The 16,606-nt window shown below is 42.7% G+C and overlaps 1 protein-coding gene across 1 annotated transcript; it reads left to right on the top strand.

Moving 5' to 3' along the window:
- Positions 1 to 2,293: 2,293 nt before the first annotated feature.
- On the top strand, positions 2,294 to 10,731 carry LOC139155134 (vomeronasal type-2 receptor 26-like). Its single transcript, XM_070730217.1, has 2 exons — positions 2,294 to 2,390; positions 9,821 to 10,731. The coding sequence occupies exons 1-2, from the start codon at positions 2,294 to 2,296 to the stop codon at positions 10,729 to 10,731; spliced, it is 1,008 nt and encodes a 335-aa protein (XP_070586318.1).
- The last annotated feature ends 5,875 nt before the right edge of the window (positions 10,732 to 16,606 follow it).

Here is a 16,606-nt window from a genome sequence, read left to right as displayed (position 1 = left end):
ACACTCTCTACATGGGGCTAAAACCCTTATACAACTTTTTTCCTAATTTTCCTAATAGGAAAAAAAATTCCCTTCTTTATTAAAAGAAATGTGGTTCAGCCTGAGCCAGATCAAAGACCAGCTGCGTCTCTGCTGGCTCCATACCCGGGGGAGTCTGAGAGCGGAGGGGAGAGTTCTTTGCAGCCGGACAGTGGAGCCAGCAGTCAAGAAAGTGACGATGAAGCAAGGCCTGGGAGCCCTGGGGAAGGGCTATCTCAAGCAAGTAGCTTTGATTCTCTGGATTCCCTGGAGTCCCTGGATGACGAAGCACAAGCTATCACTAGTATGCGGCAGAGACGCATAACTCAAAGGAGAACTCAACTGTGTAGATATTATCAGTGCTGAATGAGGAGCATCTGGGGGTTGGGTGTGGTCCTCATTAGCAGGGAAGGGTTTACAAGGCATGAGAACCATTTCGGCACCGTGGAGTGTTATCAAAGAGGAGTTGGTGTTATCTGCATTTTCTCTCAGCGTTTTTGTTCCTGGCTCGTGGCCCAGCAGTCTTGAAGACCGGGGGGAGGTTTGTGTCTGTTAGCAACAGCCTCGTTTGGCATTAAGGATCCTGTTTTTCTGTATGAACAATTGCTTTCATGTTTCTTTTGGAGTTCCAGTGCTTTCCTGACCTGTAAGGACATTTTCTGTTGGCTTCTTTTCTCTTTACCATTATAAAACTGTGTTTGGATTCAACCAGTGTGTCTGGCTTATCTTTTTGGGTTGGTCATAGCTTCCGGAGTGACCCAGACAGAACAAGAAGTTAATAATAAAACAAAACCAAAATCTATTACTATTAAAACTAAAACAACCAGCAAAACCAAAAACACAATTATTAATAAATCCATACTTTAAAATCTTCATTTCTTAAATATTTATCATAGTATTATAGTAATCTAATAATACTATGAAAACCTATCTGAACACCAATGCATCAATTAATATATTTCCATGAATTATACTTTTCTATAATTTCATTCAATATTTCCAAGCTCAATTAATTTTCAGGCACTTAACATTTACTATTATTAACTTTAGTATTTTTAAAATTCATAATGCAAAGTCATAAAGCCATACAGTACATATCATAAACCCCTTATTTATTATATGTATCTTCCATTAAATTTACTTATGTAATTCTACATAGGTAAAGAAGCATAAGAAGCAGGCTGGATTTATTAAAATCTAATATTTTGGATTTGATCTGATCCCAAATATAAAACAGAATTCTTCATTGCTTTTTCAGATCACTTATGAATCTGCTTCAGAGGCTCTGAGTGATAAAAGCAAATTCCCCTTTTTCCACCAGATGAAGCCCAAAGAAGGGATCCAGTACCCAGCCATTGTCCAACTTCTCCTCCATTTCAGATGGACCTTGATTGGCCTCTTTGCTTCAGACACAGAGAAGGGAGAGAATTTCATGAGGACCTTCCCTCCTATGCTTGTCAGGAATGGAATTTGTGTGGTTATATCACAATTCTCAACAGCTGAACATACAGCCTCCCTCTGGGATGCCCTCTCTAAGTGGAGACAAGTCAATGTCTTTGTTCACTTTCTGGAACTTGATTCCCTTTTGTACAGAATTCTTCCTTTCCATTTAACATTCAGGCGATTGCCGAGACTCATTGAAGAGAAAGTCTGGATCCTCACACCTTTTGCAGTTTATATAATAGACAAGTACAGTCTTCTCAAATACGTCCACAGCATTTTGACGTTTGCTTATTTGCTCAAAAAAAGGCCAAATGATGAAGCCTTTGAACCCTATTTCTTTGCGGAAGAAAAGTTTCAAGATGATTATTTTGTCTGTTCTCTTTCAAAGAACGTCTTTTCTGTCAAAGGCCGCAGAAGATGCACCCAGAAAGCCCCACTGGAGATCCAGGAGAAATGGAACAGAATAAAGATCGGAAATGACTATGACTATTACAGCCTCATGAAGACTCTGGCCCATGTCTTGAATGCTGCCTATTCCCCCAGATTGAGGAGAAGGAAGGAGGGAGAAAAGAGGTCGGGGTCTCCAGGGCTGCAGCCATGGCAGGTAGAGGATCCCGATATGGATCCATGAATCTTAGATCCTTTGGAGAAAGAATCCAGAGGAGGAGGGGAACCACTTCAACAGATCTGCCCAATTTAATTACTCAGGGAATAATGATTCCAAAGCCAGGGAAGGGTTCCTAATTTTTTTACTACCACTCTGTGCGCGTGGCTTATTTTGTGGATGTGGCTTAATGATCATGTGACTGGGTGTGAGTGGCTTACTAGGCGTATGACTCGTTGGGGGTGGCTTGGCAATGATGACTGCGGGGAGTGGCTTCATGGTCATATGATTCAGCAGGTGAAGCTTGGTGGTCATGTGACTGGGGGTATGTGGCCAACTCAATGTCACTCACGTCAAGGAGTGCCTCGCCTTGCCCCTCCCCTCCCAGCCATTCCTTCTCACACTCAGCCTCAATGAATCTACAGTTCTGCAAAAATGTTGTTCACCTTTTTTCCAACTTTACATACTATAAATATCCTTTCATGGACACCCGATAGGAGGAAATGGTCCCCATGCTTTGCCCAAGAGTGTGAGAGGCAACAGGCTCTTAAGGGGCTGCCAGAAAGAAGGGGGGGGGTGTATTTTCCAAAGCACCAGAAGGCCAAACAAGAAACAATGGATGGAAACTGAAGAAAGAGAGAAGCCACTTAAAACCAAGGAAACATTTCCTGACAGTGAGAACCAATAGAGGTGCAGAAATCTTTCAATCATCATTTCACATATAAAATTGCCATTTGTGGAATACAACCTGCATATTGCTCAAAACAGTCATTCGTGTGATGGCTGATGTGGCTGAACATGGAATGGAATAGCGCATTAAGCGCTTTTGCAACCTGATGTACAGAATAAAGACACCCATATTTATGCTCTGGACTATAAACACTGAATGCATGTAAATCCCTGAAAAATATGTGGTGAGCCTGAGAAAAAGAAAGGCAGTAAAATCACTCTCTCTTCTATTTTTTTTCTATCTTTCTCTTTTTCATCTCTCCCTCCCTTCCTTCCTCCTTCCTTCCTTCCTTATTCCTTCCTTCCTTTTCCTCCCTCCCTCCCCCTCTTTCTTTCTTTTCTTTCTCCCTCCCTCTCTTCCTGCCTGTCTCCCTTCCTTCCTTCATTTGCTTTGTTTATTTGTTTCTCTCTTTTTCTTTTGTTCTTTCTTTCCTTCTTTCCTTCCTTCCTTCCTTCTTTCTTTCTTCATTTCCCCCTCCCTCCCTCCACCATTAAACTTTCCTTCCTTCCTTCGTTCCTTAATTCTTTTTCCTCCATCACTGCCTCCCTCCCTCCCTTCCCCCTTTCTTTCTTTTTCTTTCTTTCTTTCTTCCTCCCTGCCACCCAATCTTCCTCCCTCCCTCCATCTCCCTCTATCCCTTCCTTCCTTTTTTGTTTTCTTTCTTTCTTTCTCTCCCTCTCTTTATTCTTCATATTCCACACACAAACACATCCTTTCATTCTGTTCCTGCCTCCCTTTCTTGCTTTGTTTGTTTATTCGTTTGTTTATTCCCTCCCTCCCATCCTTCCTTTCTTTTCCTCCCTCTTCTTTCTTTCTTTCTCTCCCTCTCTTTATTCTTCATATTCCACACACAAACACATCCTTTCATTCTGTTCCTGCCTCCCTTTCTTGCTTTGTTTGTTTATTCATTTGTTTATTCCCTCCCTCCCATCCTTCCTTTCTTTCCCTCCCTCTTCTTTCTTTCTCTTCCTCTTTCTCTTTCTTTCTCCCCTCTCTTTATTCTTCATATTCCACACACACACACACATCCTTCCATCCTATTCCTCCCTCCCAACCTACCTTCCTTCCTTTTCCTCCCTCCCTCTTCTTTCTTTCTTTGTTTCTTTGTTTCTTTTTCATTTTTCCCTCCCTCCCTCTCTCCCTAACCTCCAACCCAACCTCCCTCCGTTCCTTCCTTCCTTTTCCTTCTACCTCCCACCATCTCTCCTTCCCTCCCTATTTATTTATTTATTTATTTATTCATTCATTTATTTCCCCCTCCCTCCTTCCTTCCTCTTCTTTCTTTTTCTTTCTTTCTCTTTGTTTCTTACTTTCTTTTTCATTTTCCCTCCCTCCCTCTCTCCCTAACCTCCAACCCAACCTCCCTCCATTCCTTCCTCCCTTTTCCTTCTACCTCCCACCCTCTCTCCTTCTCTCCCTATTTATTTATGTATTTATTCATTCATTCATTCATTTCCCCCCTCCCTCCTCCTCCCTCCCTCCCTCCTTTTCTTTTTTTCTTTCTATTTTATTTATTTTATTTATTTATTTTGTCAAACAATTATAGGGTGGTAATTTGTATAAATTAAACATTAGATAAGTAATGATAAAAAGTAACAAAAGAAGACAAAAGGACAGGGACGGTAGGCACAGTGGTGCGTTTATGCACGCCTCTTACAGACCTCTTAGAAAGGGGGAGAGGTCAATTATAGATAGTCCAAGGGATTAGGAGTAGAAACCACAGAATCAAGTAGTGCAATCCAGGCATTGATTACTCTGTTGCTGAAGTCATATTTTTGCAGTCAAGTTTGGAGCAGTTGACATTTAGTTTAAATCGATTTCGTGCTCGTGTGTTGTTGCGGTTGAGGGTGAAGTAGTCGTTAACAGGTAGGACATTTTGGTATATGATTTTATGAACTATAATTAAGTCGGAATGAAGACGGAGTTGTAAGTTGTCTATACCAAGAATTTCAAGTCTGGCGGAGTAAGGTATTTTGTTGTGAGAAGAGGAGCTAAGGACTCTTCTTGTTAAATATTTCTGGACTCTCTCAATTGTGTTGATGTCAGATATGCAATGTGGGTTTTATGCAGGCGAGCTGTATTCTAGGATTGGTCTGACCAATGTTTTGTAAGCTCTTGTTAGCAGTTCAAAATTGCCAGAGAAGACGCTGCGAAGGGTTAGGTTAGCAACTCTTAAAGCCTTTTTGGCAATCTTGTTGCACTGGGCTCTAGGACTTAGGTCATTGGACATGAGTACTCCAAGGTCTTTGACAGATTGAGGGTTATCAATAAATTCAATTCCTCCAGGTTTATATTTAGTATTCTGATTCTTTTTACCAATGTGTAAGACAGAGCATTTAGTGGTGGAGATTTGAAGTTGCCAGGTTTTAGATCATTCTGCTACGTGGTCAAGGTATTTTTGAAGGGTAGCAGCATTGTCGGTGGTATTAAATAGTTTGACATCATCTGCAAAGAGAACGCAATTGCTAGTGATGCAATCGCAAAGATCGTTTATGTATAGTATGAATAGTGTGGGTCCTAAAACACTACCTTGAGGGACATCGCTGTTAACAAGAGCAGGAAGAGAAGTGGCACTTCCTATTTTGACCACTTGTTGTCCGTTAGATAGGAATGCTGTTAACCAATTGTGTAGTAGTCCAGTGATGCTGTAGGATTTGAGTTTCAGAAGAAGTTTGTCTGTCTCCCCTTTCTTTCGTTCTTCACATCCTACCCACACAACCACACAACCTTCCTCTTTCTTCCATCATTCCTTCCTTCCTTTTCCTCCCTCCCTTCCTTCCTCCCATCCTCTCCTTTCTTTTTTTCTTTCATTCTTTTGTTCTTTCTTTTTTTCTCCCCTTTTCTTTTTCTTTCACACCCCACCCACCCAAATTTCCTCCTTCCTTCCTTCCTTCCTTCCTTCTTCCTTCCTTCCTGTGCCTCCCTCCCTGCATCCATTTCTTTCTTTCTTTTCTTTCTTTCTCTTTTATACCACGCTCCGCATCCCTTTCTTTCATTTTCCCCCTCCCTTCATCCCTCCCTCCCTTCTTTCCCTCCTTCCCTCCCTCCTACCTACAGTCCCTCCCACCTTCCTTCCTTCCTTCCTCCCTACCTTCATTCCCTCCTTCCTTTTTCTTTTCTTTTTCCTTTTCTGTTCCCCCTTTCTTTCTTCACATCCCACCCACAAACCCGCCCAACCTTCCTCTTCCTGCCTTCCATCATTCCTTCCTTCCTTCCTTCCTTTTCCTCCCTCCCTTTCTTTCTTTTTTCCCTTCCCTCAGTCCCTTCCTTCCTTCTTTCCCAACCACCCTCCCTCCTTCCTTCCTTCATCCCATCTTCTCTTTTGTTTCTTTTTCATTGTTTCTTTCTCCCCCCCCCCTCTCTCTTTCTTTCTTTCTTTTTCTTTCTTATTTTCTCACCCCTATCCTATACCACTTCAGACAAATTTATTTATCTATTTATCTATTTATTTATCTATCTATCTATCTATCTATTTATTTATTTATTTATTTATTTTATTTATTAGATTTGTATGCCGCCCCTTTCCGTGGACTCAGGGCGGCTCACAACACAATAAAACAATTCATAACAAATCTAATAATATACAATTTAAAATTTAAAATAGTTAAAAAAAACCCATTTTTAAGCAGACATACCTACAAACATACCATACATAAATTATATAGGCCTGGGGGAGATGTTTCAATTCCCCAATGCCTGACAACAAAGGCGGGTTTTGAGAAGTTTACGAAAGGCAAGGAGGGTAGGGGCAGTTCTAATCTCTGGGGGGAGCTGGTTCCAGAGAGTCGGGGCTGCCACAGAGAAGGCTCTTCCCCTGGGGCCCGCCAACCGACATTGTTTAGTTGACGGGACCCGGAGAAGGCCCACTCTGTGGGACCTAATCGGTCGCTGGGATTCGTGCAGCAGAAGGCGGTCTCGGAGATATTGGTTATGCAACATCTTTAGAACTTCCACTGTGGGACTATAAGATGCACCTGTGCATAAGACACATCATGATTTTAAAAAGGATCAGTTAACAGACCTTCCAAACCCTCTACTCACCTGTTTTCACATGGAGCTGGCCTGAGGGAGGCCAAAAATGGCTGTATTCAGTGTATAAGATGCACCACCATTCCCACCCTCTTTTGGGGGGGAGAGGAAGTGCGCCTTATACTCTAAAATATGGTATTTAGGAAGTGTAATGGTATCTGAGAATGACTTTAGGGATGAGGAGAAGAGAGGCTGCCTAGGGAAGGATCAGATCAGAGGGGAGAATCCTGCAGCTGCGTAATGGGAGAGAAGGAAACTCAGAAAGGATCTTTGGTTACTTTTCAGGCTGAGTAAATAGTTGGTGGGAGATTTGTTCTTTTAGATTTGCAAAATTTGGTTAATGTTGCATTTTGATCAAGTAGAATTAGCACAGGTGTTTTCCATCAAGATGACAAAGGAGATGATTAGTCTGACACCCTTCTTCTTGATAAACCCCCATGCTTTCCGGGATCTACCTGTGGTTTCTAAAGAGTTTATGAATCATCTTTTCCCCCCTACTATTCATTTTATTTCTTATCTGCTATAGAATGTTCCCTATAATTGACCAATTTTGTCAATTATATTTTCTCTATATTTTTTCAATATATGATTGACAAATTTTTTTCAAACTTTTTCATTCATTTTTGAAGATAATGGTAGTATTATTTAACCATATTTGGAGATGAGGCAATTGCAGAAGAAAGATTCAAGGTGGGATAAGAAACAATTATTTCTCTATTTCAAATTCATGGATGTTCCCATTCTAGTTTCATCCGTTTCTGGAGAAGAATGAATATTGGAATATTTCAGACTTGAAACTGTACTTGGACCAAAATGGAGAGATAAAAGCAGATTTTTTCATTAGAAGTTACTTGGTTCTCCCCAAGAAAGGTGTCAAGGAAGAGACTCTGGCGTATTTTATAAGACAGAGACTTTCTATCGACCAAGATGCTCTTTCACAGCTAAAGTTGCTTAATAAGGTGGGAGAAATGTTGCTGTCTTTTCTCTGTTTTCCAAAGCCTGAGGTCCCATTTCAAGTGGGGAAAGCCTAGAGTCTCCAGGGTGGTTGGCCTTCCATGCCAGGTGGTGTCATCTAATGGAAATTCTTCAACAGAGAGGACCTAAGTGGAGCAGCTTTGCCATGTTTTATGGAAATCTTTCAAGATCTTACTGGTAAAAGGTTTCTTTCTTCATCACGGTTTTATTCTGCATTAAAAAAACCTGAATGAAATAAAAGTTCCCTGAAACCTTTTACTTTATCCATATTAAAATTTTATTCTCAGTTTTAATATGAATATATCATCATGCTTAAATATTTTTTCTCCAATCCCATCCCTCCAGACTTTATTGAATAAAAAAAGTACTTTATTGTAATGTTAAATTCAAAAAGCAAAATTTAAATGAAGAATCTGCCAGTTGTTATACCTCCTGTATCTGTTCAGAAGAAGTGAGAGATTTCATATTAACCTCAGTGAAGACCAGAGGCTACTTGTCTCTATCCATTTCTACCTCCGTTTTCCATGGATGGAGAGTCCTAACATATTTCCTAACACATTCTCTTTTTTCTGCTCAGTCCCTGCCTGAGTCCAAATGTGTGGAAAGTTGTCATCCTGGATTTGTCAAGAGGGCTCAAGAAGGAGAGCCAGTTTGCTGCTACGACTGTGTTCCTTGTCCGGAGGGGACATTCTCCACTCAGGAAGGTGGGTGACCCTGAGGAAAATGGGAGGCTTTGTGGAACTGGATCCATCCAGAACCTTTTCATGAAAGTACAAGATAAAAGGCAGATTGAAGCAAACCTGTTTTCAATTTTTAACCTGCACAATTTCTTATCTAAAAGGAAGTAAATCAAAAAGACTTTGAAGGAAGGTTGGGAAGAAACGGGAGGAGGAGGTGGCAGACTGGACAAGCTTTACTAACAGCAGAGAAAATACCTCTTATGCTTTTCAGTTTGGATAAGTGCTGCTAAGTTTACCTTTCTAGGAACATCTGAGATCTTTGAAACTTGATGAATTCTTTCAGGTCCACCTTCTGAAAGACCTTGCAATTCACCATATATTGGCTTTCCCTTGGGGATCACTGAGAAGGTCCATAATGTGGTACTGTGGATAGTTTTGGGGGCAACTCATTACACAAATATTCTGCCAGTCATATTGATCAATCAATCAATCAATCAATCAATCAAAATAGAGCTGGAAAGGGTCTTGTAGGTCTTCTAATCTGCCCCCCCCTTGCTCAAAAGGCAGAAGCTATACCAGTGATGGAGAACCAAACTGGAACACACCAGAAATCCAAAGACCAGTTGGCCAGACTTACATCCCTGTTTTAGCTATTTTGGGGGGCCATTTTCAGGGAGCTTTTCAGATCATCTTTGGTCCGAAATATGGCCTGAAAACTCTCTTTCTTTTGGCTGTTTTCTGGAGTATTTTTCAGGCTGTTTTCAGGCTGTTTCCCAGTGTTCCAGTGCCTGCAAAGACTGACATGTACACTGGAAATCAGAAGATCAGCTGACAATGGCACCCGTGCTATAGTTTGCCATCAAAGACCTATACCATTTCAGAGATGTGACTGTGCAGTCTCTTCTGAAAAACCTCTATTATTGAAGAACCCAAAACCTCTGGAGGGCAGCTGTTCCACTGGTTAATCACTGTTAGGAAGTTTTTCCTTAACCCCATATCACTTCCATATGTTATAGGATCTTCCAAGTCCCTTATATTAACTGCCATGGGGCAGGACTCAGGATGTTTGGCTAAAAAGATTATATGATTCATTATTAACCTCTATTAATGTAAGTTACTATGAAGATTCTACACATTACACAGAGAATAATTAACATCCTATGACTCCCCTCAACTTCATATACCTAGCTACATTTTTAAAAATACCCTTCTTAGCTATTTTTAATGAAATAGTTCAGAAATAGTTCTTGGAAAATGTTCCTGGAATTAGGTGTTGTCCAAAAAAGATATTTCTTGTAATGTAAAAAATATATAAAAGAAATATTGCTTTTTACTTTTTAGATACTAAAAAATGCACCGAGTGTCTGGATGATAAATATCCTAATGAGCATAGAGTCCAATGTATCCCCAAAGTTATAACCTTCCTGTCTTATGAAGAACTTCTGGGCATCATCCTGGTCTCTTTTGCCCTACTGTTGTTCTTAATCACAGACCTTGTTTTAATCATCTTCATTAAATACCGAGAAACCCCCATTGTCAAAGCCAACAACCGGGACCTCTCCTACATCCTCCTGGTCTCCCTCCTGCTTTGCTTCTTGTCTTCCTCTCTCTTCATTGGTCAACCAAGGAAAGCCACCTGCCTTCTCCGCCAGACAGTTTTCAGCATCATCTTCTCAGTTGCTGTTTCTTCTCTCTTGGCCAAAACCATCACGGTGGTGCTGGCTTTCCTGGCCACAAAACCAGGAAACCAAATGAAGCGATGGTTGGGGAAGAGCTTAGCCAACTCCATCATCCTGTCTTGTTCTGCTGTCCAAATTGTCATCTGCTCCATATGGCTGGGAGTTTCTCCCCCCTTCCCTGACTCTGACCTCCACTCCCAGCATGGAGAGATCATCCTGCAATGCAACGAAGGGGCTGTTGTCATGTTCTACGTCACCCTCAGCTACATGGGCTTCCTGGTGGCCATCTGCTTCACGGTGGCTTTCCTGGCCAGGAATCTGCCTGGAGCCTTCAACGAAGCCAAGCTGATCACCTTCAGCATGCTGGTCTTCTGCAGTGTCTGGGTGACTTTTGTGCCCACCTACCTGAGCACCAAAGGGAAATACATGGTGGCTGTTCAGGTCTTCTCCATACTGGCCTCCAGTGCTGGTCTGCTAGATTGCATCTTCATCCCCAAGTGCTACATTATCCTTCTGAGACCAGACCTGAACACAAAGGAGCATCTCACATCTAGAACAAATGCAAAAACATGATATATAAAAACATTGAGATATTTGAAAAATTGTTAATGACCTTTATTTGACTTCCATTTAGATTGTATGTAAGAGTCAAAGAAAACCATATCGATATGTTTTAAAATGGGAAATTGTTAAACGATGGGAATTCTTGCAGCTCCATCCCCTTTCAATAAATCTTGCTAAAGACATCTCTGTAAAATTCAGAGGAATTCAGCTGTTCAGCAACAGCTACTGAATGTGAAAGCTTATAGAAAATAATGTTGACACTTGTTCCTCTTGACAGCAGCTAAAAGTGTTTGTGGGAGAAAATGAGTAGGAAAAGAGGTCAGGAGGTCAGGAGGAAGCTCTTGGAACCAAATACCAGCCTAGTTGCCTGATTCTGTGAGAATGCCAGAATGATGTGAAATGCCATGTTTGATCCGTTGTCAGCTTGGAAGGGAAATCTTCATCCCTCTTATAGAATTTTTTTTTTTAAATGTTGCAGAAAGTGTTCAGCAGAACAGCTGTTTGGGATTTCAATTTGGGATTATTATTTTTTGTTTCTGTACTTCGCACCAAAATTTAAAAAAAAAATAAAGTAAAATTTAAAAATAAAGTTTGTAATGAAATTTCCACTGTGATTTTTTTCTTTCAAGCAGAAAAATAAAGTAGAAGTTTTCAGGTCATTTAATTTTTCATTCTACAATGTCTGCCTAAAGATTTTCTCTGCTCCTCTTCCAAGCTTGTCTTGTCTGTGAAGGGCTGGAAGATGTCAAGAGAAAAAAGACTTGAGACTCTTCCCAGGAGGAGGTTGAAGAGATCCTGTCCAAAGACAGGTCACAAAAGTTCAATGCTGCATAATATTCATCCAGGTCCAAGAAGGGGGTGAATAAGGGTGGGAACCAGTGGTGGTATTCAAGTAATTTAACAACCTATTCTCTTTTTTTAAAAAAATAATTTTTTCTGATTTTTTAAAATTTTAACAACAAAAAAATATATAAACATAAATGTGTGTGCCATCACCAGACAAACAAAATCATATATCCCTCCGCCAGGGAAGATTCAATTCTATATCTTTCATTTGCTTCAGCTCCGGGTTACATTGCTCATTCTTTATAGAGTGATTGAATATTATTTTTTACATTTGCATCGCTTACTAATATTAATATATGGTTTTTAACCTTTTCCCACCGCCTCATTGTTGCTACTAATTTCTCTTCATTATAATTATGTAATCTAATTTCCATAATTTCGTAGTGAATGTGATCCACCGTGTACCTGCACCAATTTTTAATCGTCCATTTATTAGCATCTTTCCACCCAAGCACTATAGTTGCTTGGGCACTTTCTATTGCTGCAATTTTAATTTCTTCATATTCTTTTACCTCACTATTTTTTATCAATAGTGCTGCTTCCTTGGTTAATTTCCAGTCATTATTCGTAATTTTATTCACTTCCTTTTGTATTTGCTTCCAAAATTTTTGGACTTTACTGCATTCCCAAAACATATGCATAAATACTCCTTTTTCCTTACATCCATGCCAACAATTCCCTTTCATCCTTGTTTGAAAGTGTGCTAATTGTACTGGTGTATAATACCATTTGTATAAAAATTTTCCTTCTCATCTCTCTTATCCTTGCTCTCTGCCCTAATGATTTCTTCCAACAACCAGTTTGTCAAACTGCTCAGAAAGTTAACAACCGCTTCTCCTGAAGTGGTGCAAATTGGCTGAATCTCACCACTGGTGGGAACATATAGATTTCTAGAAGAGGCACCCATGGAAATTGTTCTGCTCTCCAACCACACAGATTGCTGATCAATTGGGAATCAATGTTTAGGTATCAAAATGGCTTAGAATAGCGAATAGAATCCCTTTGCAACTTTCATTTTAAGGAGATAAGAAAACCTCTGATGAATCAGATGAAGGTTGTTGTGGTGACCAACGGATTGCTCAGCTGGTCAAAGTTTTTGAGGAGGATGAGTAGGGTCCATCTACGTATCCTATGCCAGTGTTTTTGTCAGCTGAGTCAGAGAGGGAGAGAGAAGGGGAGTTAGTACCTGGGGAACCTGGGGGACCACCAGAGACTGTAGAACCCCCAGCTATGGTAATGTCTGAGTCAGAGGACGAGGGGGACATTGAGAACCCAATCTTAGATGCTAGAATTAGAAGAATGAGAGACAGACATGAATATCTCTATAGATGTAGATTCAGGCACTGAATATCTCTATGTATGTGCGACCATCCCTGGGAGGATAAAAAGGGAGGCTCGTGGGAAAGTGGGCGTAGAAGATCAATGTTCCTATATGGAGAGAAAAGACTTGCAGCCGAAAGACCCTCCTAATCCTTCTGGATCCCGAAATCCTGGCTTTGAATGCAGCTCGTGAGAAAACTGTCACAGCCCAGAAGTAATAATTTTGAATTTACGATGCTATTTTGGCTGGCTTTACTGACTTTGCTGATAAGGGCAGAATTGGCAGTTGGCGGGGCATTTTGATGATTTCATTGCTGTTTTTAGCATATTTCCTTGATAATAGACAAATGTATAAGGTTGCCTTTGGAGTCTTAATTGTGTATTAATTAGTGGTAATTAACCAGCAAGGGCAGAACAAAGGGCACTCCAAGATGCACAGTAACCACACAAATACCTCTGGTTCTCCCACAAGCAGAAGGTGGAGACTTATGGCTTTGCCCAACATGGAACAGGCGTTTTCCCTCGATTTCACTTTCCTCCATCTCACCACACAGGATTGGACACTCAGCCATCTTACATTCTAGGAATCCCCAATTCTGGTATCCCACATTAATATGAGAAATTTTATGCAAGTTTCATACTGCCAATCCAAAAGCACTTAGGCAGGACTGGAACTCAGGAGTCTCCTGGTGATTGGTCCAAAGTCATCCAGCACATATGTTCATATGCTAAGGGAGGGTTAGAACTCTGAGCCAGATGATTTTCATACCTAAATGGGGATTAGACGTAAGGTGGACTTTGGCTGAACTGGAAAACAGACTGGAAAACACAGAAACTTTTGAATATGATCAGACACCAAGACATGGCATGAAAAAAGCAATCAGTGGGAGTCAATGACTTATGACCACAACTGAACCCACCATTTATGTTGTTAGGGGGAGATATTAGTTAAGTGAATTTTGCCCCAATTTACGACCTTTCTCACCACAGTTGTTAAGTTTGTAACACGGTTGTTAAATGAATCTGGCTTCCCCGCTGAATTTGCTTGAGGGAAGGTTGCAAAGGGGGATCCCATGACCTTGGGACACAGCAGTGATCCTAAGTCTGAACCATTTGCCAAGCGTCTGAATTTTGATCAAAGGATCATGGGATGCTACAAAGGACATAAGTGTGAAAAATACTCATAAGTCACCTTTTTACAGTGATGCCATTGTAACTTTGAATGGCCACTAAATGAATTCCTGTAAGTCGAGGACTTTCCTATATTACATTCATTAGGGGAAACTAAAGAAGACCCCTGTATGAACCTCTCCCTGCCTGGTATTCAACCCAGAAGGATTTCTAATTTCTAGGTCAAAGGAGGGGGAATCCTTTGGATTCTGTCCAAGATCAGTGGGACCTTGCTAATCTCAGGAAAGAGATCCATTGGATCCTCAGCTGGGAGGAACTGAAGAAGAAGGAAGAGCGAATGTAGAAGCCCAGGAAGAAAGCTGAATGGAGATAGAAGCCACCACAGCCTTCGATTCTGGGGCAGCCGACCAATCGGTTTGGTCAGGAAGTGGATTTTGATGCAGTTTCTTCTACAGCATTTTGGAATTTAGAGGCTGGTTTTGTGTGTTTTGTCATTTGAGTTTAATTAGTTTGTCTCGCAAGGAGTCTTCCTTGGGGTTTTCTCCTGGTTGAACCAACGACATTCACCCTGGATGCTGGCTTCCTTGGGGCTTTAATCCTGGTTAACAGATGAAAGGAATCTGATGATCCCCACTCTCTTTAGTGAGGCTGATGTGGCTTGTGAGCTTTCTTTGGGAATCGACAGACTGGATTCAGAGTTCCTTCCCTTCCCATTTATTTCCCTTCTACCTTCATTTCCTATTTTATATCCTGTTAACCTTCATAAGAATAATAAAAGAGGAGCCTTTGTTTTAGGGGTGCTTCCTGTTCCACAGCCCAAATACGCAAATTCCTGGGAGGGAACTCATCAGAGTCCACAATATATCTGCACTTTTATATTTCATTTCCCCCCCTCCAAAATGATTTTTGTCTATTTTTCTCTGCTGAAAGAGAAGCTGCTTGGCGAGGAAAAGAGGATCCTGACCTGCAGAAGGAAAGAGGGAGATTCCGACACAATTGGGGTCGAGGGGTGGGAAATCTGAAGGGTCTACTTCGTCCAGATGTTCTGAGCAAGAGAGACGCGTGTTTGGAGGAAGGAAATCGCCTTTCCCAGAGAGAGTCCAGTGGAGGATTTCCCCAGGAAGATTAGAGGATCTAGGGAGAGGATACACGTCTCCCCCTCATTGCAGCAGCAGCAACGGCGGCAGTTTGCCAGAATCCTGGGTCCCTCTGCCCGCTGGGGAGGAGCCAATTCAGATGGGGGCAGAGGCATAACTGCCATGCGCTTTGAAAGTGCCGCGCTCAGCAGGGGCAGGGGGGCACGGCGGGGGGGGGAAGCATAACTACACGCACTTGGAAAGTGTTGCGCTAAGATCTCCCGTTGCCTGCGCGGTCGCTCACCCACAGCTTATGGCAAACAGTGCTGCCGGGGACTCCTCAGCCAGCCCTCTGAGACCCCCCCAAGTCCTCCCTGCTTGTGGGGCTGAGTCTCCCCTTCAGTCACCGCCTGCAGCCCCCCTACATGATGGATGGATGGGGGGAGGGCAGGAGGAAGTCCACCCTCCCCTCCAGGGCTGCCATGACCCCCACTTGAGCTGCGGCCCCCCATTACTGAGAATATCCCCTCCCCTCCCCTTCTCTCTCTGCCCCTGAACTCGCCTCCTTCGGGTGAAGTCCAGGGAGACTCTGCCCGGAGACCGATGTTGCTGAAGAAAGGTGAACTCACCTTTTCTGGCCCTCCCTATTCCAAAGTTCCAAACAAACGCTTCCCCCCCCCCAAAAAAGCCTCCGGGGCTTCGGGAGTTCCTCGCACAATGGGCCTGGCTGGTTGCAGGAGGCCTTTCTTGGCCCCTCCTGTGTTTCTCCCGTCAGGCGTCGCCTGAAGCCCCATTCTGGGCTGGGCAGCGTTTCCCTTTCGCTTTGTCTGTCTGTGTGTGTGTGTGTGAGCAGCGAAATGCTTCCAGCCCCAGACGAAGAACCCGCCGTTCTGCATTGGGGGGAGGGGCTGTCGCGGAGAAACGTTTCTTTCTGCCGTTGGAGGTGGGAGGGGCCAGAACGAGGGGCAGCACCAATGGGAATTCTGCCTGCCTGAGCATCATCGGCTTCTAGGCAGAGTCCTTTGTGGCTTCACCTGAAGGAGAAGAGAGAGAAGCGGGGAAAGTGGGAAGGGGGAGGGAGGGGGGATCTTGGCTTCTTCTCTGGGTGGAACTCTCTCCTCCAGGGGATGAAGCCAAGGTAGATTCTGCCCGGGGACAGATGATGCTGAAGAAGGGGAAATTCCCATTGGTCCTCCTTGCTGACTGCTTCCAATTCCTACTTTCGAGGAAGCCCTATTCTGGCCTCAGCAGCCTTTCGACGATCTGTTCGCTTGGCGCAGAAAGGGAACCGGCGGGGAATCCCAAGGGATCCACGGGATCTTGAGACAGGTCGTTTTCTCGGAAGGGGGGGGTGTCAGAAGGGGAGGGGGGAGGCAGGGCGGGGCCAGAAGGAGGGGCTAGGGCCAGGCAATTCAGCCAGTTCAGATGAACACATCAACAGAGTTGGAAGGGACTTTGCAGGTCATCTAGTCCAACCCTCCGCCCATGCAATGGAACTTACATCTACCTCT

The sequence above is a fragment of the Erythrolamprus reginae genome, assembly GCF_031021105.1.
Source record: "Erythrolamprus reginae isolate rEryReg1 chromosome 13 unlocalized genomic scaffold, rEryReg1.hap1 SUPER_13_unloc_1, whole genome shotgun sequence".
NCBI lineage: Eukaryota > Metazoa > Chordata > Lepidosauria > Squamata > Dipsadidae > Erythrolamprus > Erythrolamprus reginae.
Note: the sequence above shows the minus strand (reverse complement) of the source record. Positions and strands in the feature narration are given on the sequence as shown.

Bases quoted from the DNA above. Each gene is read 5' to 3' on its own strand.
- LOC139155134 (XM_070730217.1), top strand. From the start codon at position 2,294: ATGACTCGTTGGGGGTGGCTTGGCAATGATGACTGCGGGGAGTGGCTT. The intron at 2,391-9,820 runs GTATGTGGCCAA...TTTACTTTTTAG, and splicing joins TGGTGGTCATGTGACTGGGG to ATACTAAAAAATGCACCGAG.